Source organism: Sinocyclocheilus rhinocerous, unplaced genomic scaffold (genome assembly GCF_001515625.1).
Source record: "Sinocyclocheilus rhinocerous isolate Xijiao unplaced genomic scaffold, SAMN03320098_v1.1 scaffold615, whole genome shotgun sequence".
In the NCBI taxonomy this organism is placed as follows: Eukaryota; Metazoa; Chordata; class Actinopteri; order Cypriniformes; family Cyprinidae; genus Sinocyclocheilus; species Sinocyclocheilus rhinocerous.
Genome location: NW_015631049.1, coordinates 1,784,266 through 1,805,563, shown reverse-complemented (window position 1 = coordinate 1,805,563; position 21,298 = coordinate 1,784,266). Strand labels below are relative to the sequence as shown.

Here is a 21,298-nt window from a genome sequence, read left to right as displayed (position 1 = left end):
TCCTTCATATGAAATGGTTTAGTCTGGAGTTGGGCTTTCCCATTTAAAAAAAAAAATAATAATAATTTTTCCTTTACCATTTTTTTTGATAGGTCATATATAGCTAATTAGTCTCTTATCGAACATTTTATATTGAGGATATTATTTACATCGTTTCTTACTTAATTTTTAAAAATAACTTCTATTTACGAATACGCAAAATTTACTCTTTGACTTAACATAACCATACTTTATGGTACGACCGCCCCTCCTTCATATGAAATGGTTTAGTCTGGAGTTGGGCTTTCCCATTTCAAAAAAAAAAAACATAATTTTTCCTTTACCATTTTTCTTGATAGGTCATATATAGCTAATTAGTCTTTTATCGAACATTTTATATTGAGGATATTATTTACAAATATAATTAAATGCAAAATGGTTTAGAGGAAAGATTTGTCAAATGACTGGATACACCCCCACTCAAATAGTTTCAACCTGCCACTTCCTTGTTTTTCAAAAGTTTATTTTGAAAAAAGTTGGTTGCGTTTTCGGCGTCTCCTTTACTAAAATCCACCTGTTTAATAGTCAGAGTCATTGTATAATTATCAACAATTAATTAAACGCATGAAGAGCTTTGATGGTTCATGACAGTAACGTAGCTAGCTCGCAGGCTGGCTCTTAATTTTGGAGGGGGAGACACGGAGAGTTTGATCGAGCCAGAATGTTATCCGCCACCGCTGCCAGCGTCGAGGATTTCAGCCTAAGGTTTCCACTGCATACCCTGGTCTGGGAGAATGATTACAGGAAGCTGGAAAAAGAGATACAGACGGTATGTGTGGGATATCCGTAAATGCTGATGTATGTGGACTGGTGGTGCAGCTGATGGTAGAATCAATTGACTGCTGTGAGATTTCTGCCTCCAGTGGATTTCATGACATGCTTGTCATGTATTTAATAATCTAATGAAATTGGAATTGGTGCATTATTGGATCTTACTGCAAATGCTTCATCAGCTTGCCATCCACTTGTTAGCTACAGCACTGCTGTATGTCATTGCACTGGAGAGCTGGTGAGCTCATCCTAACATCAATAAAGCTTCATTTTGCTGTAGATCACGTTTTTTCAAACTGGGGTTCGTGGAAAAACCTGGAGGGAAAAAACGTGTCAAAATAAATAAATAGTAAGAGTATACTAATAGTAGCCTAAGAAATACTAAGTGAACTAAATAAATAAATGAGTATTGAAATAAATAAATAATACATCTAGCAGTGCAGTACTGTGGTGAATATAAAAAAAGATAATAATGTAACATAATAGAAACTAGATTTTTCCAAATAATATTTTACACATATTTGTAACATTTATTTAACAATTACATAATTTTTCACATTAAACAGTGTTTTTATTCATGTAAGTATATAGCTGACTTTTAAGTTTTAGGATGGGGTCTCTCACCTTTGAATGTCCATGGCATCTGAAAGATCGAATACCGCTACTATATATGACAGACCATTCCACAGGAAGAGTATCCGTTGTTTGGGTTAATGACAGTTGCATTCCACATTTTCATTTTCATTTTCAACAGCAATGCTTATGAGTTTCGGCCCTTCTCATTTTCCTCACTAAGTTATGAGCCATCTGTGTTTACACTCCTTTCAGAGTAACATTGAAGAGGTGGATCCCAGGGGCCGGACCCCTCTGCACCTGGCCGTTTCACTAGGACACTTGGAGTCGGTGAGAGTGCTGCTCAGACACGGCGCAGATGTTTCCAAAGAGAATGGCAAAAATTGGACGGGTGAGAATAGAGCTTATGAATTGCACATTAGTCAACTTGTAGGTCTTTTACAGTGATAAGACATCAGATAATTTTGCAGTAAATCCACAGCAGTCTTTGGAGTAAATTGCATTGGCCCCCAATACCATTACAACTATTATGACCACTTGCACATCAGTAGATTTCCCAGGCAGTGAAAGCGTTTAATACCTCTGGTCATGCAGTGTTATATATACTCTAATGATCACCTCCTCAAAGACACTTACTGGTCATTTAGCAGATGTCTTTTTTGTCCTATGTGATTTATAGTGCACTATATAATAGAAGCTAGTATGTTTACATTTCCATTACAAGCCCATATCCTTAGATAAAGATAAATACCTAAGAGTCCAGTTAAAGCAGATGTAGGTCTGTTGTTGTCTGTACAGTGCTGCAGGAAGCAGTCAGCACAGGAGATCCAGAGATGGTGCAGCTGGTTCTCCAGCGACGAGATTATCTCAAAGCCTCCACTGCGCTGGGTGGTGTTCCAGAGTTACTGTGCAAGATCCGAGAGGTGCGTCTGTCATTTGATTTTGTTTATTATTTTGGTGAATTTTGAGCTGATATTGTATAATGTACATTATCTTTCAAAAGTTTGAGGGAACTTTGTCAAATTTGGTAATATTTTTTAAAAGTAGTCACCTGTGTTCACCCAGGCTGCATTTATTTGATCAAAAATAAAGACAGTAATCTTGTAAAATATTATTAAAGTTTAAAATAGCTGTTTTCTGTTGTAATATATTTTAAAATATTTTTTTTTCCTGTGATGTCAAAGCTGAATTTCCAGCAGTCATTACTCCAGTCTTCAGTGTCACATGATCCTATAGAAATCATTCTAAAATGTTGATTTGGTGCTCAAGAAACATTTCTTATGATCAATCTTGGATACAGCTGTGCTGCTTAATATTTTTGTGGAAACGGTGATACATTCTATGATGAATAGAAAGTTTAAAAGAACAGCGTTTGTATGAAATAGAAGTCTTTTGTACATTATAAATGTCTTAACCGACACACTTGATCAATTTAATGTGTCCTTGCTGAATGAAAGTATTAATTTCTTTCAAAAAATTAAAATCTTACCGACACCAAACTTTTGAGTGGTAGTTCAAGTGTTCAGATATTATGTGCTTTTGCTGTCATTTAGCTGCACGGCCATTACAAAACCCATCCTTTGTGAAAACATCAAAGTCATTTTGTGATATTCATAGCTGTTTTATTACTAAAGCAATCAGGTTGACTTTTTTCATTTGTCACGTGCATTTTCTGTTCTATGCTCAAATATGTTATCTTTTTTTTTTACTCTCACTATTCACTGTTTACAGCATATGCTTTCTTACTACCTAACAACCTCATAAAATTGCCCTTCTTTGATGCTATTTGCAACACTTTTTATATGGAGGTCAAAGTGGTGCATGATGCTTGAGTTGAGAGGTGCGTTGAAGCCCTGATGCGAGTCATGTGAAAGGGCCTAAAGTGTAACGAACCTCTTTTTGTCCTAGTCTCCAGATTTCTACATGGAGATGAAGTGGGAGTTCACTAGCTGGAGTAAGTGCTCTTTTTTTTTTTTTTTTCTCACCTTTTCTGTACATAAATCCTTATGGCTTTATTAGGCTGTAGAATGATCCTCATCTGCTGCTTCTGCTCTGGCTCCAGTTCCTCTCGTATCACGTGTGTGTCCCAGCGACGTGTGCAGAATCTGGAAGAGTGGAGCCTGTCTGAGGGTGGACACCACCTTGCTGGGCTTTGAAAACATGACCTGGATCAGAGGAAGAAGAAGCTATATCTTTAGAGGAGAAGGTTATTTTCTCTGCCTGTTTGCATGAGTTTACAATTGCTTTATTTTTTTAAAAGCCTAGTCGACCATTCTGACCATCCGTGGTTTACACATTCATTTGGTGGTGGGGTTCTAGCAAACGTGCTGTGAATTCTCATTTCACATTTGTATGTTTACTAATGCACTTCATTTGAGGATGAGTGAAATGCCTGATGTTTATTTGTAGTTGATCAGTATCATGTGGACTTTGCATGTGCATACTCACAGACAACTGCACTGAACTGATGGAAGTTAATCACGAGGACGAAGTGGTGGACACTGAGCGCTTTGATCTCTCCCGTGAGATAGAGGACGTCACACTAGACTCCATGCAGCCCGCCGAGCAGGAAGTAGCCAAGAGGCTGACAACACCCATTGTCAACACATATCTGGACACAAAGGACATTGCGTTTGAGAGGTATGGCCCTAGATATAAGATTTACATCTAATAAATGCTCTACCATTTAAAAGTTTGGGGTCAGGAAGACTTTAATGGTTTTAAAAGAAGCCTCTTATTGTCACCAAGTGTGTTATTAGATGAAAAACACAGTGGAAATAGTAATATTGTGAAATATTATTACAATTCAAAATAACCGTTTTCTATTTTAATATATTTGAAAATGTAATTTAAGCAGATTTTTCACCATCCATTACTCCGTCTTCTGTTTTAATGTTAAAAATGTTCAATGTTACAAAAAATTGTGCTGCTTAATATTTTGTGGAAACATAAATTGTCTTTAGGATTCTTTGATAAATAGAATGTTCAAAAGAACAGCTTTTATTTGTCAATTTTGCCAAATTCACAAAAACGTATTAATTTCTTTAACAAAAAAAAAAATCTTTCTGACCCCAAACTTTTGAATGGTGGTGTATATGAAAAATGTCACACGTGGATTTCCTTGTACATTGTTGCACAGTGACTAATTGTTTGATTCACAGAACTAAACATACATAAAAAAAAACATTTTTGCTCCTGAAGAAGAAATCGAACATGCTATTAAAAACGTATTCTGTGCTCAGGTCTAAATCCGGTATCTGGGGTTGGAGGTCAGACAGAACAGAAGTAGTAAATGGATTTGAAGCCAAGGTAAGCAAATGACCAGCTGTTTATGAACTACAGTACCATTAAGAATCACTGGAAAGAAAAACAAATGTGCCCTTTTAGAGTTACAGAAACTCCAAAGTGAAAAAAGTGACTCTTTTTTTAGAGCAGTGAGTTTCAGAATAAGGCAGTCTTTGTCCTGTGGGTGATGATACTGCTTTTGGCAGGTTTTTTCAGTGAACAATGTGAACGTTGTGATTCGCACCAGGACGGAGCACCTCACAGATGAGGAGAAGGCCAGGATAAAAAGTAATTAACCCACTTTAAGATTTACACTATAAATATCATTCCCCTTTTCTACCAAAATAGTGCTGGTGCTCGACCGGGAACTGCAAATCTCCCTGTGTTTCCACTTGACTGTGATCTAATTAACATTATTACAGTTCATAACTAGTATATTAATAACTCTGGTATTGTATAACACTACAGTATAGTTTTGTATAGTATAGTTTTGTTTTGCATAAGCCTTGTCAAACTAAGTTGCTGTTTTGAAAACTTTATTTAGTGCTGACATTATGTTGTCCCCTGGCCTCTGACATTATCGGTTTCAAGTTGTAGGGGTCAGTTTGAAGCCAGTTTTTTTTTTAGCCAATATTTTTTTCTGGCGATGAAAATGCATGAAATGGTTTCAGATTGAGCTCCAGCACCCTGTCAGTGGTAAAGGGTCAATAGTTCCCTGCAGTTCCCTGTTATGTTAACTGGTTAATATCATCAACTACTGATGCTTTTGATCTCAACAGGTGAAAGGAATGTTCTGGAGTCTTTACTCGGGACCGTAGAACAACAGATCGGTGCTCAAGGGGTAAGATGAGCAAACAAACCAGACACTGTGAATTTGTTTTCTTCTTAAGTATTTGGGCACTTTAGCCACACTTATACATTTTTGAATGTCAATGAATTTGATATAAAATTGCAAACCAAGTGACATCTCCAAACAAATGTATGATCTTTTCTCACAAATAAATGAGAGCCATATTAGATATAGCCTTATGGCCTTTTTGAGCCATATTAAAAATTACTTTTAACAAATAAGTGTCAAGGTGTTTTTAATTGAATGTATGAAGTCAGTTCTCCTCAGGTGTCATAGCAAAGTAGTTCATCACATTGATGATGATCATCATGTTCCACTAACGTATTGTAAAAGTACGTTATTCATTTTTGAACAGTATATGTATTTATTTATAATTTGAAACCTAACAAATTTGTTTTTGTGGAATATTTAGCTTGAAAATAAATATTGTTCTCTCTTTTTTTTTATTTTTTTTATTAAAGCTTGGTTTAATATTTTGTTGTCTAATTCAGTGACATTTATAAATTTTTAAGTGTACAGTTTAAAAAAAAAAACATTGAGACACTTGTGTTTTACAAAGCTGGAAGGATTCTGTATTGATTGTTTCTAGGTATGATTACAGGACATGACTATGGAGTTTGCCACTGCCACAAACCCCACAGCTATTACTCCAGAAGAGTACTTTAACCCCAACTTTGACCTGCAGGGCAGAGACATCGGTCGACCCATTGAGCTCACCATCAGAACACAGAAGTAAGTCTGACCATTCACTCAACCTCACTAAAATTACTTTTAAATAAATAATTAAATATAAATAAGTAATTTATTACACACAAATATAATTGAAGAAATGGTTGTGTTTTTGTGTTTCGACCCCCTCTCAGGTTTAAAGGCACCCTGTGGATGAGCGAGGAGCATCCTCTGTCTCTGGTGGAGCAGGTCACTCCCATCATTGACCTGATGGCTCGCACCAGCACTCACTTCGCTCGACTCGGGGACTTCATCAACCTCAGGTTTCCCCCTGGCTTCCCTGTGAAAATCGGTGAGTGAGAGAATGAAAAAGAGGATCAAACAGCCCTACTGCTCAGTTCTGAAATTAAACCCTGTCCTGCATAAAAATCGCATTTGTAATTTAATGCATCGGATTGAATATTAACTTATCTAACCTGCAACAAAACTGCAAGTACACTCTTTAAATTACACTAAATATTTGCAAATTGTGTATGGAAGAGAGTTTAGTATTAACTAATCTAGCCGTCCTTCTCACAAGTTTCTCAAGACTGTTTTCATGTTTCAAGTCTGAACTTAAGTGTGGTCTTAACTTTGTAAGAAATTTCTGCTTACATCAGTTTCCCTTAGTTTTTCACCTCGTCCAAAAACTCCAAATGACCGTAGTCAAGTATACCGAGACAAGGAAGACTGATACTGATTCTATATATTTCTTGTGTGAATGGCTTTAATATAAGACAGAACATGCCTCTAACTAGATCACAGGATTAATACTGTTTCTGTTTCTTCAGAAATCCCTCTGTTCCATGTGTTGAATGCCCGCATCACGTTTGGAAACATCAACAATTGCAGTACAGATGAGCCTCTGGACTCCATCCAGTCAGCTTCTACACCCACACCTACAGAAGAGATCTGTGGCAGCCAGGCTTCAGGTTTGGAAACATATTGATTCCTCGTCTGTTCCAGAATAAAAACGCAGAGAAGACCTTTTGACTGTACCAATCCCAAACTCTGACTCTGATCATCTCAAAGCACCTCAAATATGAGTTATTTGGTTAGTTGAGCAGGGAACTGTTCTAACATGAACATTAAATGTAATGTGTTTCACTAAATGTGCTGAGTTGTTTACTTGCTCCTGCAGGACATGCTCCATTCAAGGTGTGTCCATCTGTGTTCATGGCACCTGCGCACTATCACCACCGAGGGGGCTACCGCCGCTCCAACACACGCAATTACAACCCAGTCAGTCATGATGAAGAGCTGCTCCAGTATGCCATTCACCAGAGCCTGCTTGAGTCCAGTACACTGAATTCACAGGTCAGAGAGCTTCCTCTTAGTGTATTTTGTGCATTTCTTGATGATGTCTGTCTCAAAAACAGTCTGGCTGGCTGTTTTGTTTTAGGACACTTGGAGTGATTCCGATGGACAGACAACACAATCCATGATGAACCGGTTGAGTGATGGGTAATTTTTATGTGTTCATAATTATTTTTCCAGGGGCAAATTGAGTTACACATACTGTTCAAAAGATTGAGGTCTGTAAGATTTTTTATAATTTTTTTTTTTTTAAAGAAAGTAAATGATTTTATGAATACTTTTAAAAAGAGTGCATTAAATTGGTATATAAAATAAAGACATTTATAATGTTACAAAACATTTCTATTAAAAAAAATGTTCTTTTAAACTTTCTATTCATCAAAGAATCCTGAAAACAAATTTATCATGGTTTCCACAACAGTTTTCAATAAGAAATGTTTCTTGAGCACCAAATCAGAATATTAGACTGATTTTGAAAGGTCATGTGACACTGAAGACTGGAGTAATGGCTGCTGAAAACTCAGCTTTGCCAGCACAGGAATAAATTGCATTTTAAAATGTATTATAACAGAAAACAATAATATTTCACAATATTACTGTTGTTTCTTTTATTTGTATCTTGTATTTTTGATCAAATATATGCCGTCCTGGTGAGCATATGAGACTTCTTTCAAAAACATTTTGAAAAAATCTCACCGACCCCAAACTTTTGAGCAGAAGAAAAGTATGGTTAGGGTGATCTTTCAAAATGCTCTCAGTCAGTTCTTGTGTACATTTTCTTAAATAGTCTCATTCTGTCACATTACCACAGATCTGGGTCTGAAGGAGTTTTAGTAGACCTTAGTGACACCACACCCTCAAGCTCTGGCTCCACCTCCAGCCCCGACACTGATCTGCGATTGGCTATGGAGATCTCGGCCCGGGCCCAGGAGGAGGAGGAAAAGAAAAAGAAGGAAGAAGAAGAGGAATTACAGAAGATTTTACAACTCTCCTTAACAGAAAAGTGACAGAATAAGATGAGGGAAGGATAGACAAAGGGAGATCCTGTTATTGCCATAACCATTAACATTTTTATTTATCAGATTCATGCAGTTCTCTATTGCCACTGACATACGACTACACATATTTACATATTCATTTTGGAGCCAACATCCGAAAGGTTCTGCTTCCTTATCCTTAAAAAAAATAAGCAAACATTTATTTCATGCTCACTCATACATTTTACTGCATTTTCCCATGTTCTTTTCCTCCTTCAAAGAGGTGATCATGCATGTATTTTACAAGAAATCCAGTGCTGCTTTTTTAAGATTGTGATAGAAAGGTTGTGATGTCTTTGACAGTCCAAACATGGACCTATGAGTTTGTACGTCTTGACAGTAATGACTAGATAAAGTTTTATTGTTTTTCTTGACCGAAAAGAAGGTTGTTTTGCATTAACATTAGCTTTTGGTTTATATTAATATTGTACTCAGGGTTCAACTGATATTCACCAGTTGTCGGTTCCTTTAAAACCATTTTATACACAGCCAAGAAAAGTGAAAGAAATGAATGTTTTACACAAAGCAGTAGGACAGTACCAGTTTCAGCCTGTGTGCTTTTGTCATTAGACAATTTCTGACGGAAGCATCTCTACTGTAAAGGCAATAAATCACACCGCCGTGCCTCACCAGAGTAAGAGGCACTCATACAGACTGGAATATTTCTGAAAGGGGCTGTCCGATGTAAGCCAATACACCTCAAGCTTTTAGTCTGCCTAATTTGTAAAATGATACAATTAAACCGCTCCAATTGCCGTGATTATGTTGTAATGCTAAGCATGAATGTGGCAGTACTGGGTCACTTTTCTGTCTCCAACCAAACCTCATGCTACACTAAAGAACTAGGGGAATGTGTGACAAGAAAACCAGCTTTTTTTGTTTGTTTCAGATGATGGCTGTCTGTGGGAATGTGTGTGGTTGGACAGCATTGTTTGCTGACTGAGGTTCCAATGTGGTAAATGTGGAAGAACCTGCCCTGCTCTGTTTAGGAATCTTTTGCTGTTCCTTCCTGTTGTAGCTGACAGTGATATTTATTTTGTCAATTTTTTATTTTTTTTTCTTGATGTCTTGAATGTTCTTTTGTTGATTTCTTTCTGTAAAGCCTTGTGAGGCTCAAAAGACGTCTGAGTATTGACTTACAGCTTGCAGTATCTCTCACTACTTTTTGTATAAAGCAGTGTGTGCTTGTACCGATTTAAACCATATCTTCTGTCACCTTAAATAGACATTTATATTGCTTTACTCTTCCTGTAGTGAACCAGGATCTGAGGATAGTGGCAGCCACAATCTTTCATTAATAATAGATAGTTTTATTAACAGGACATTGATTTTAGTTTCCTGTATTTATTGTTATGCTGCATTTAAATAACAGTGTAGAGAAAATCAAATGTTCTGGTTATGATTATCCACATATCATTATTCCTGGACACAGAATTCAGTTTCATTCTTTATTTAAAACCCAATTTAACTTTTGGTATTTAGGTATAAGTCTTAACTCGAGCGAATTGCCAAAATGTTTAATGGTCTTTACCGGATCAGGGTTAGTGTTGGTTTGATTCTCGGTTAATTGTCATTCTGCAAAATGCAAGAGAAAGTATCCTGTTTGAGCATGTTGACGAAATCCTGAAGGCATTTGTAAACTGTGATGTATATTTGACACACACACACACACACACACACACACAAAAAAATATTTGTACTTTAATAAAAGCACTTTATTGACTTTTTGGCGCTTCATTAACTATGTGACAGCTGCATAGCAATGGCAAATCAAATAATAAAGGTATAAAAGCAATCAAAGTGATAAGAACAATTTCATCATAAGATCTAAGTTATAAACATTTATTTTTACTTTAAATTTGAAAAGTGGTTATTAGTGGCACAATATCTGAAACGTCAAAATTATGAACATCCATAAAAACCATGAAATTATACTTTTTTAATCGTAAGATTCATGCAGTTTGTAATTTATTTAATTATTTGTTTTTTAAAGAGCATTTTAATTCTATTAATTTATTTAACTTTTATTTCAAGTTTCCTAAAGGTTACCAGGTTGGTCGGGTCTGAGAATACTGTATATAATCTGTCCTGTGCCTCATGAATTTTATTAAACAAACCAACAGATGGCACTGTTCTAATGCGTAACTATCTTTGTCTTCTTTTTTATATTATCATTACGTCTTGAATGTTTTTTGTAATATCTCTTTTTCAAAAACGTTATCTTTTGGAAGTATTTTCTGGACTATGTTCAAAAGGAATTGCAAATTGTAATTGCAAATTGTATTTGCAAGTGTGTTTTCAATTTGTGGACGCAAAAATTGTGACGTAATCCAATGTTCAATCTAGTCCAAATTACACCAATTATAGTAATATTATTGTAAAAAAGAGAGAATTAGAGGATGTGGCACAATGGTGTATGATAGTTTATTAGCCTCATACACAGAGAAGTGCATAAAGAAGGTTGTTTATTCATCCAAAGATACACTTTCCCATTGAGAAATATTGTGTAAAGTGACATTTCTTAATAGGTCCCTAGATGTGAACGGTTGTCTTGGCACCTCATCTGCGCTCCCATCTCAACAGACCTTCGAGTGGCATGTGTTGGCAGAGGAAAGCTGTATGTCAGCAGTGGTTTGAGGCAGTGTGCAGTCAGTCTCAGTCTGTGGGAATGAAGTCATGATTGCAGTGAGATCACATCTGGAAGTGATAGAAATATCAGTTTTGAAGAAGCTGACATGGAGGAATTTTATTGCATGTCAAATGCATCAAACTTTACATTAAAGCTACTGAAATGTAATAGGGTTTTACGGTAACGCTTTACAATAAGGTCCCAATAGTTAACAGTTAATGCATTAACAATGACTAATACATTAATTGTCATATTTATTAATCTTTGTTAATGTTAATAAAAACACAACTGTTTGTGTCAGCTCAAATCCATTAAATATTATCAAAGACTTAAAATTTTAATGTATTAACAAAGTTTAACTGAGGTTAATAAATGCATCAGAAGTGTTTTTCATTAACTAATGTTAACAAATGGAACCTTATTGTAAAGTGTTAACAGTTTTACACAATGATCACATGATCTAGCATAAACTGAAAGGCTTTTGTACATGGACTGTTTCTACCGTTATGGAAAAAGCAAACTATTTCCTATATAAGAAAAGTAGGATTGGTTTATTAGTACAAAGTGAATGCAGACCAGCAGATTGGTTGACTTTGTAAACCACATATAATTTAATATCAATTATAGGTTAATTGTAGGTTCTTAGTTGATCAACTTGTGTACTTCTTAAACCTACTGTAACAAATTCAGTCTCACAGTCAAATCGATTTTTTTATGTAGCGAGTAAGAAATCACATCAGTCGTGTTTACATACATGACTATATCACCTTTTTGCAACACTAAAGTAAGATATTTTCTGTTAATGTGCAAGTCTTCTGATTCATTAGCCACTATAGGAAATAACTAGAGGAATAACAAAGTGCAGTAAACAGTAAAACGTGTGTTACCCAAAATACAGAAGGATCCTAAATGCTACAACTTGTTAATTTAATTACTTTTACAGGAAACTGTTTCCTTCCCTCATTTGGGTTGCCTGACTAGCTCAAGTGTCTTGTGGCAAATTATTCAAAGCAACTTTCTGTTAACTATTTCCGCGCCTTCTGCTAAGCAGGTGCTTGACTTATGGACCAACTGCTAAAAATGTGATGAAAAATCATTATGCAAATATATATAAAAGTATCCATCTGTCCTCGATTTAACCTGTGTGAGGTAGAGATAACCTGCTCAGCAGATGCTGATCTTATTACATGCGACTGGATTAGAAGGATGAGTTGTTTCTCCCCTAATGAGAAAAAGAAATTCACACAGTGACTGTTGAGATTGAGGAGAGGACACTTAAGCAGACAAGCTATCCACCTTTTTCTTGTCGTAAAAATGGGCGCGGCCATTTGTAAATTCTATGGGTCTGGCTTCCGGTCTCATCTGCGTCCACTCCGTACAGCTATTTTTAGCTGAACAAAACAGTTCGTTTTGCTGCTTGATATTGAAAGTTGGTGTGTCTTATCATATTATTTTAATGTATTATCTTAATTATGAGCACACTGGTTTGTAGTGTAAACAGTTTTACCGTTTACTGCACGTTGTTATTCTCCTCGTTATTTACCTATAGCGGCTAATGAACCGGAAGTCTCACCCATAGGCTTACTTCCGCGTTGAAGAAAAAGGTGGATAGAGAGAGAGAAAATATGCTAAGTATTCAGTACCATGATATATTATACAGAAGCACGGTATTACTACAATCTCACACCAACTACAACCATATATTACTTTTAATGGTACACTAATGGTAATGGGTTTGAAAGGATACTACCCCAGTGATAGTTTTGTAGCTTTTTTTCAGAGATTGTAATTACAGAAGTATAGTAAAACGTAACAAAAATGGAAACTAAGTGTATAACATGTTGATTTAGCATTGTTGCATTCAGTCATTAATTTTGAACACAAGCACATTCATACAGATTTTGACTTTAATTTATTCAGTAGCCCTATTCAAGAGGTATGGCATTTCAGAACGGTCAAATAAACATCTTACAATAAATACATGAAAATAAAATTAAATAAAAAAAATAAATACGTATAAATTCAGACTGTGAACATTTTAGCAGCTTACAAACTGTGCACATTAAGAAAAACATCCTTATGTGGTATGCATGTGTTTGAAATAGTGTTCGGTTTTAAAAATTAAATTATAAGCTAGGTTTGGGAAGATTTGGATTCATTACACTGACGTTTCATCGAAGATTGTGACTCGATTTAATTAAAGTGTTGCAGGGAAAGACGCCAAGGGTTTCATCAATATTAATTAGGTCATACTGACGTTGATTCGTAACCTTCCAATAGCAAAGTGTTGGATCCCGACTATTAAATAGTTCGTGATGACGTAGCTTTGTTCTCGTCCAATGGCTTGGTTTGGCTCATTAATATTCACAACCAAGCCTTCGCCGTCGCCATAGTGGTGTTCGGTTCCCGACTATTAAATAGTTCGTGATGACGTAGCTTTGTTCTCGTCCAATGGCTTGGTTTGGCTCATTAATATTCAAAACCAAGCCTTCGCCGTCGCCATAGTGGTGTTCGGTTCCCAGCGTCTGGACGGCCTGTCACCTGCGTCGAAGAGGTTTGTAGACACAAACTGCCATTCCAATCATGACCACCAGCAGCGTGGACAGAACACTTATTAGAAGAACTGCAGAAGGAGACAAAATAAACGAACAATTCAAATAAATCCACTGATGTTCATCTAGTGCAGTATATTACGATCAAGGCTTTAACCGAGAACCCAATTTTTAGCGAAAACACATGTACAACTGAATCTATGATAAACTGTGCTGACATGTTAAGTGACACAATGGCAGGTTCACCCTTTGTAGATGTAATAGGCCTGACACAGGTTCAGTCGCGTGTGTAAATGAAATTCTTACCCAGATTTTGCCTCAGCAGGACTTCATAAGGTCTATCATGTAATTTAGACTCTCCCAGTTGAGCATTTCCAGATTGGAAAAAGGGTATGTAGCAAGCGATGAGAGAGATCAGGCGTGCTGACATTGTAGCGAAACAGCGAGCAGGATGCAAACCAATCCACACAGCTCGACGCTGCTGGAAGGTCCTAAAGCCGTCGAGTTAAACCAACATGAACATCCCAGTGGATGCCCTTCGCAGTTTCCAATGCGATTATGCAACTTGTGCATGATTGATTTTATTGTGACAGACCTTTTACATGTTTACCATAAATTCAATGATGATGCTCTGGAGAACTTTTTTTTTTTTTGCACGCAATGTACTGTAGGTCACTCTCCACGATGCTCGATTCTGTTTGGTCAGTATTTTTATATAATGACAGCAGGTTATTTGACCATTGACTATAGCAACATGCTGGTGCTACTTTCGTGCCTCTGTCTCTTTTTATATAGCATATTAGAAAAACTACTGCAGTCATCTTGCACCTCAAAATGTTTTGAGTTTTGCCAAATATTGGAAGACTTCACTATTCACTATTTTGCTTCCTAAAAAAAGAATTAAAAAAATTCTCTGAGTGATTGATTACTTGGTCAAAAGAGAGAAAGATGTCAAATTTGCTGTCACTCCCCTCAGCTTTTGAAACAGCATTAATTAGGCAATGCAATTTAATGCCATGGTAAGAAAACACATATCATAGTGTTATAAATGTTCATTAACAGTTTTGTATATTAAATATACAAAATATAAAAGTTTGCTAGAGTTATAATATTAATAACTGTGAAAATGCATTATCAGTCTGTCTATGAATTTTTAGATTTTGTCTTTATGAGAGTTTTGTTCTGTTGTAATTGAGTATGTATACTTAAGTTTTAAATTAATCTACAAATTAGATCATTTAAACTAAAATCTGTATTTGTTTCTCAGTCATTATCGCAAAATTAATATCTTAACCAAGTGTGCAAAGATTCTTTTAGTTGAGGCATTACATAAATGGTAATTTTTGACCAGAATACCTTGCATTTAGAATTGCGTTCATGTTAAACCTGTATGTTTGTTAAATTATAACAAATTCTGAATGATAGACTTATAATTAAATGCTCCATGCGTTAGATTAAGGATTCCCAGACTTTTTTGTCAGCCAAACCCCTTTGACATTAGCTTAAGGTACCCTCTTATAAATGTAATAAAGTTAATATTTCAGTAATTTAATAACATATTTGCATGTTCATGGTTCTCTGATGTTGATTAATGATCACATTAGTACATGGAGGTAAACAAATATTTTTGTATCTTTTTATAGTTTTTTTTGTTGTTGTTGCAATTTTAATTTTAAAATGATTTATTATTGGCTTTTCATCAAATGTGTGACATTAGCTTAAGGTACCCTCTTATAAATGTAATAAAGTTAATATTTCAGTAATTTAATAACATATTTGCATGTTCATGGTTCTCTGATGTTGATTAATGATCACATTAGTACATGGAGGTAAACAAATAATTTTGTATCTTTTTATAGTTTTTTTTGTTGTTGTTGTTTGTAATTTTAATTTTAAAATGATTTATTATTGGCTTTTCATCAAATGTGTTGGTGAACCTAGTTTGTTAAATCCTGCTTTAGATTCTTCTATGGCCTCAACTTCACCTCATGAAACACTGTTATTACAGGTCACATACAGTTTGTCACTCACTAGCCTTTTCCATGCAACTCTTGGTCTTTCATTTTGGTAATTAACAGAGGAGCACAGAGCCTGCAGCCCTTTTGTTAGGCTCCTCTGTAGTTGAATCTGAGGTCCACCTCTACTCCAGTCGCTTGCACTGAAGCCTTTGATCCATTCTGCGGCCTCTGCTAGAAGTGGCTGAATGTGGAATAGCATTATCTTTGCTCTATTCTCTCACCCCATACCTAAAACTGGCAGAACTGAGCCGCGTTTCCCAGACCTGCGATTGGTGGCGATTGAAGATCTAGTCTTTAATAAAACATCTCATTTAAATACCTGACACAATGCTGTTCTCTTACCCCTTGTGTGTTTACAGATGCTGGATACTGCAGCTCAATGCAAATCAACATGTTAATTAAGGTGCAAGGCTGTTCACACTAAGAGAACGAAAGTGGGAATCACACATAGTATTGTAAATCTGAATAGATAGATGGTTACAACGCTAGTTCATAGAACATTAAAACCGTAAAACCTAAAACGTTGCTACCGTATTTTTACGGTAAAATTCCGGCAACCACAGCTGCCGTTTTTTTACCGTAAATTTTATGGAATTTTTTTTACAGTGAAGATAGAATGATAGATAGATAGACAGATAGATATAGATAGGAATGTTCAATACAGCTTTATTAATTTTCCAGACATACATACAAGCAAAACTCCCTGCCACAACCTACAGTGCAGACATAGTATATGAACCACATTTTGAACTATCCATAATAAGACATTCATAGCAATTTAATATTTGGTCACATCCAGAGTTCAGTAACATCCTCAGTTCTTTATTTGAAAAAAAAATCGTGGGAAGAAAATGAACACGTTACACATAGCTAGGATTTGGGCTCAAGTTTTCTTAGAGAATGAAAATTTCAAACAGTCATGTAATGTTAGTTCAGAAGAAACCCTTATTTTTGTCTTTTTGTCCTTTTTTTGGTGAGGCACAATATCAATACAAATTTTACAAAGTTTTGACAAAGTAGCTACAATATTTAGGCAGAGTTAAGGCAGAAAAACACCATAATGATTCAATCTTGACAACAGTTATTTCTGAAAAAAAAAATGAGTGAGAAATGTGTATGAAGTTCTCTGTTCTCACTGGCTGAATTTTTCACAATGAGGTAATCTAATTTTGCATGTATCTCAAAAAACGTTCTGTGACTTGGAGGGTACATATAACTTACAATGTAAAAAATACCACTGAACTCTTCATCTTATACATAAACCTTAAATTAAAATAGAACATCAACTATTTGTAAATTGCACAGATTGTTAAATTAACGATTATAATTTACACTGAATGTCAGTTTTCATTTTACAGATTAAATCTAATTGTACATCACTTTCAAATAGATAATTTTTATGTATTCTTTATATTTCATTATGTATTTATTTCATTTATATTATTCTTTATATTTTGATTGGACAAATCCCTAAAACTATGCAAAAGTTGCTTAGTTTGCTGTGGACACATGTATCCCAATATAAGTGGCTTTTTTATGTGAGTTGTGTTTAGCTGTTTTTCTCTCAGTGGCCTATGGTACAGGACTTAGCCCCATACTGTCAGTGTGAATGTCTGGCAGTGTTCTCTCTGGTCGCAGACATACAGCAAGACGCTGAAATTAGATTGAAAACATAATGTGAACAACTTCACCCATTTTATAACTTACAGGAATAGTTCACCCAAAAAATTAAATTAGCTTAAAATTTACTGAAAAACCCAAATATACAGCCTCCGGTCAAACTATATATGTATCATCGGAGCAGAATTGGAGAAATGTTGTATTACATCACTTGGATCCTCTGCAGTGAATGGGTGCCGAAATGGGTGACAAAAAATATCATAATAATCCACAACACAGCCAGTTCATCAATTAATGTCTTGAGAAGTGAAAAGCTGCATATTTATAAGAAACAAATCCATTATTGATATGTTTTAAATTTAAACTGTCCCTTCTAGCCAAAATACAAGTCCATAATTCACAATAACGCTTCCTCTAGTGAAAAAGTCCATCCCCTGTTGTCCTCTCACATCAAGATCCACTGACAGACTTGTTTAGAACTGTTTTGGACTGTTTTGACTTGTAAACAGTGCTTGATCTGTGCATATATTTATCTCCTGATTCAGATGAGATGACTTTTTCACTATTGAAATCAATATTATGGATAGAGGACTCGTATTTTAGCCAGAAGCAATGGTTTGAAGTTAAAATCATCTTGATGGATTTGTTTATTACAAACATGCAGCTTTTCACAAGAAAGACATTAATTGGTGGACTGGAGTTATGTGGATTGCTTGTGAATCATTGTGTTTTTATCAGCTTCTTGGACTCTCATTCTGACGGCACCCATTCACTGCAGAGGATCCATTGATGAGCAAGTGATGTAAAGCTACATTTTTCCAAATCTGTTCCGATGAAGAAACAAACTCATCTACATCTTGGGTGGCCTGAGGGTGAGTAAATTATTTAGCAAATTTTAATTTTTGGGTGAACTATTCCTTCAGTAGACTTAGAAGTTTCTCCTGAGATCTACAAGAATGCTTTTCAAGTGGGAGTAGTTGTTCATTTACTCAACTAATGACTCACATGCATGTCTCACCTGTTTAAGAGAGCCTGGGGTCCACACAAGCTTGTACACCATGTAGATGGGGATCCATATGAAAGAGGAAGCTCCGATGATGTAACCGACCGTGATGCTCCAGTCTGGGAACTCGTAGTCAAATAGCGTGAGGAGCTGAGGGTTCATCAGTGAGCTGATAATAATGTACTAAAGAAATGAACAGGAAAAATATTTAGTGAGTTAAATTAGCATTTTGTACATATTAAAATTAATAAAACTGTTATTTGTTGTCAAAACAATGCAGGTGCTTTGAAAAGTTCCATTTATCAAACATACATTTTTTTTTTTTAAATGTCATATATAATTTTGAAAGTGTTTAACAATTAATTTAGATTAGGATATAGGTCACTGCAGTCTCTGTGTGAGTTCAGGTGGATTGATAAATTTGAAAACATCTTTAGAGTGAGACTCTGATCAGATTATTTAATATTCAAAAGGTCCACATTATCCTGTAGACCTTACACATCCTTATGTGGTCTATGGAGACAGGAAAATTGTAGCGGTGGCCTTTGTGTCTTGAAGGAACAGTGACAAATGTCTTCTCTCCAGCATTTCAAATAATGTCTCAAACACTGTCTCAGGAGAGGAGACTGGCAGCCGTTTATCATGTTTGTTTGTTTTTTTAATGAAAAAAGAATAACAGGAAAATTATGAAAAAATGATTGTGGAAATGTCAGCCGTGTGTGGCAGCTAAGGCCTGTTGAGGTTAGCTGTGATGCATGCAGAAGTATCTGAGGAATATTAGGCTATAAGAGTGCATGCGGTTTGACATTTGCAGACTGGGAATCGTGACTGTGTGGACAGCTGAGGGAATGAGATTATAAAGGTAATAAGGGTGGAAAGGAGGTTGTGGGTGCTTAAATAGTTTTGAGAGCGTGAAAGATGACTTTAACATTTCACAAACTTTGCACATACTGTCAAAACATCTTTGTTAAAACTTACAGCAAGAAAAGCTGGGCTGATAGCAACCCAGCACACTTTCCAGTAGAGTCCTGGAGTATAGCCCAACATTGATTTGATATCATTGCTGAATCTGTTAATACCTGGAGAAAATGAAATAAATTTGTTTATTTTATATACTGACATTTTTGTTCATGTACACTTAGACATGATATTTGCAAGAAAAAAATATATTTTGGCAATAAATATGAAATATTATGAAATATTATTACAATTTATAATATGCTAAATAAAAAAATGAAACTGTAATTTATTCCTGTGATGACAAAGCTGAAACAGTCATTACTGCAGTCTTCAGTGTCACCATAACATTTATTATCACAGTTGAAAACAGCTTTAATTGAAGAACCAACTCCAAATTCTTCTAGTAACTTTACCACATATGCACCACCCTTGCAAAAACAAAAAAAGTTACATATTAAATAAAGTGCCAAACTCTGTCTGTCTGTCAGCAATTTTCAGTTACATTATTTGGTAAAACATATTTTTTCATCTTTAATAACCCACCTGTCCTGCAAGAAAGACTATATTATATACTCTGTTTTTACAATTTTGTGTTGCACTGCTGAAATATTCTTATTATATTGGTAAACTTCAACAAACTGAGATCCAGAAGTTCTCTGAAACTCACATTAGTAAGGGTGCTGAGAGAGCCCAGAAAGCAAACAACCACCAGTCCAAGAACAAACAGCTCTCTCCGATGGGACAGGGTATCTGGGTACTCATCCATTACAGCTGTGATTATGGCCTCTAGCCCACCGAACTGAGGCAAGAAAGCACACAAAAAACCTATGAACGCTCAATTATATATTTTGCAAAGCAGAACTTTCTTGTTGTTCTACTTCTTTGTTCATAATTTTCTATAATTCAGCTGTTGAAGGTACAAACTACATTCAGGTTTCTTTGTAGATCATTTCAGAATTTGACATACTATTGGTTTTTGAAAACTTCAAAAGGTAAAAGTCTCATATTAATATCACTCAGTAGTGATATCATTGTAGTAAATTTAATATTGAATTGGTGTTATTTCTTGCACACATTTGCATACTGAATTATAATTAGTATCTTCGTTCTTTCAGTCGTTAGCTATCGCAAAGACAGTATTATGTATTGATTCTCATGCACAGCCAAAAGAAAACAAGATGTGTGCTGATTGCCATGACAACAAAGTTTAAGACTGCTCTGATGACATGTAATTTTAGCAGAGCCAAACTTAAAAACAAATGTTTCACCTAAAACTGTAACAATATTTTGTTGCTTTCTTGCAAACACTGGTATTTCTCTCTGGATATACAAATCTAGTTCTCTTTGTCATTCATTTTTCAGATCTATATATCATATATTTTTGCTGACTTCACATGCATATTTATTTAGAAATATTTTTTTGTTTCTGTACATTTACAGGTACAAGTGTATACGTACAGTGCTGTCCAGTCCAAGAGTAATCATCATCACAAAGAAGATGATGGCAAAGAAAGTCGACCCAACCATGTTTGCTATGGCTTCTGGATATGTGATGAAGAGCAGACTGGGTCCTAGAGGAGGTGCATAAAGTCAAAAGACAAGCTTGAACTAAAAGACTAAATGCTTTATTTACAGAGCTGAAAGTCTTGTATGTTATTTTTGGTTTGATGCAGCACACTTACAGTAAAACTCAAAGTAATATAACTATTGAAAAGCAAAAAGGAAAGCTCACCTTTGTCCCTGGCTACATCCTCAACGTTTACATTTCTCTGTTCAGCCATATATCCCAGGACAGTGAAAATAACAAATCCTGACACAAAACTTGTCAGGCAGTTCACCAGACTGGTTACAATAGCATCTCTGTACAAATCACAAAAAAAAAAAAAAAAAATTTACAAAAAAAAAATTAAAAAATATTTAACACTGAACATTTTTA

General features: G+C 35.4%; 2 protein-coding genes and 1 long non-coding RNA gene across 3 annotated transcripts in view; 2 read left to right on the top strand and 1 right to left on the bottom strand.

The window, feature by feature from the left end:
• Window positions 1-372: 372 nt before the first annotated feature.
• On the top strand, window positions 373-10,322 carry ankrd13a (ankyrin repeat domain 13A). The gene is made up of 15 exons (XM_016553907.1): window positions 373-808; window positions 1,639-1,774; window positions 2,182-2,306; window positions 3,292-3,337; window positions 3,446-3,589; window positions 3,834-4,023; window positions 4,626-4,692; window positions 4,875-4,956; window positions 5,448-5,509; window positions 6,120-6,250; window positions 6,382-6,539; window positions 7,018-7,158; window positions 7,368-7,543; window positions 7,629-7,690; window positions 8,355-10,322. The coding sequence occupies exons 1-15, from the start codon at window positions 701-703 to the stop codon at window positions 8,548-8,550; spliced, it is 1,824 nt and encodes a 607-aa protein (XP_016409393.1). The 5' UTR covers window positions 373-700; the 3' UTR covers window positions 8,551-10,322.
• A 3,295-nt stretch (window positions 10,323-13,617) lies between these two features.
• LOC107741231 (uncharacterized) overlaps window positions 13,618-21,298 on the top strand; it is a 10,192-nt gene continuing 2,511 nt past the window's right edge. Inside the window, exons 1-2 of the long non-coding RNA XR_001640181.1 lie at window positions 13,618-13,763; window positions 20,803-20,942. This is a non-coding gene — a long non-coding RNA (uncharacterized LOC107741231). The remainder of the gene's footprint in view (window positions 13,764-20,802; window positions 20,943-21,298) is intronic.
• The window catches only part of LOC107741230 (sodium-dependent serotonin transporter-like), a 9,073-nt gene continuing 5,085 nt past the window's right edge, over window positions 17,311-21,298 (bottom strand). Inside the window, exons 7-13 of the mRNA XM_016553905.1 lie at window positions 21,095-21,222; window positions 20,821-20,933; window positions 20,030-20,161; window positions 19,703-19,790; window positions 19,381-19,481; window positions 18,418-18,585; window positions 17,311-17,432 (exon numbers count right to left, since the gene is read on the bottom strand). Of these exons, the coding sequence (XP_016409391.1) occupies window positions 17,352-17,432; window positions 18,418-18,585; window positions 19,381-19,481; window positions 19,703-19,790; window positions 20,030-20,161; window positions 20,821-20,933; window positions 21,095-21,222 (811 nt within the window). The 3' untranslated portion in view covers window positions 17,311-17,351. The remainder of the gene's footprint in view (window positions 17,433-18,417; window positions 18,586-19,380; window positions 19,482-19,702; window positions 19,791-20,029; window positions 20,162-20,820; window positions 20,934-21,094; window positions 21,223-21,298) is intronic.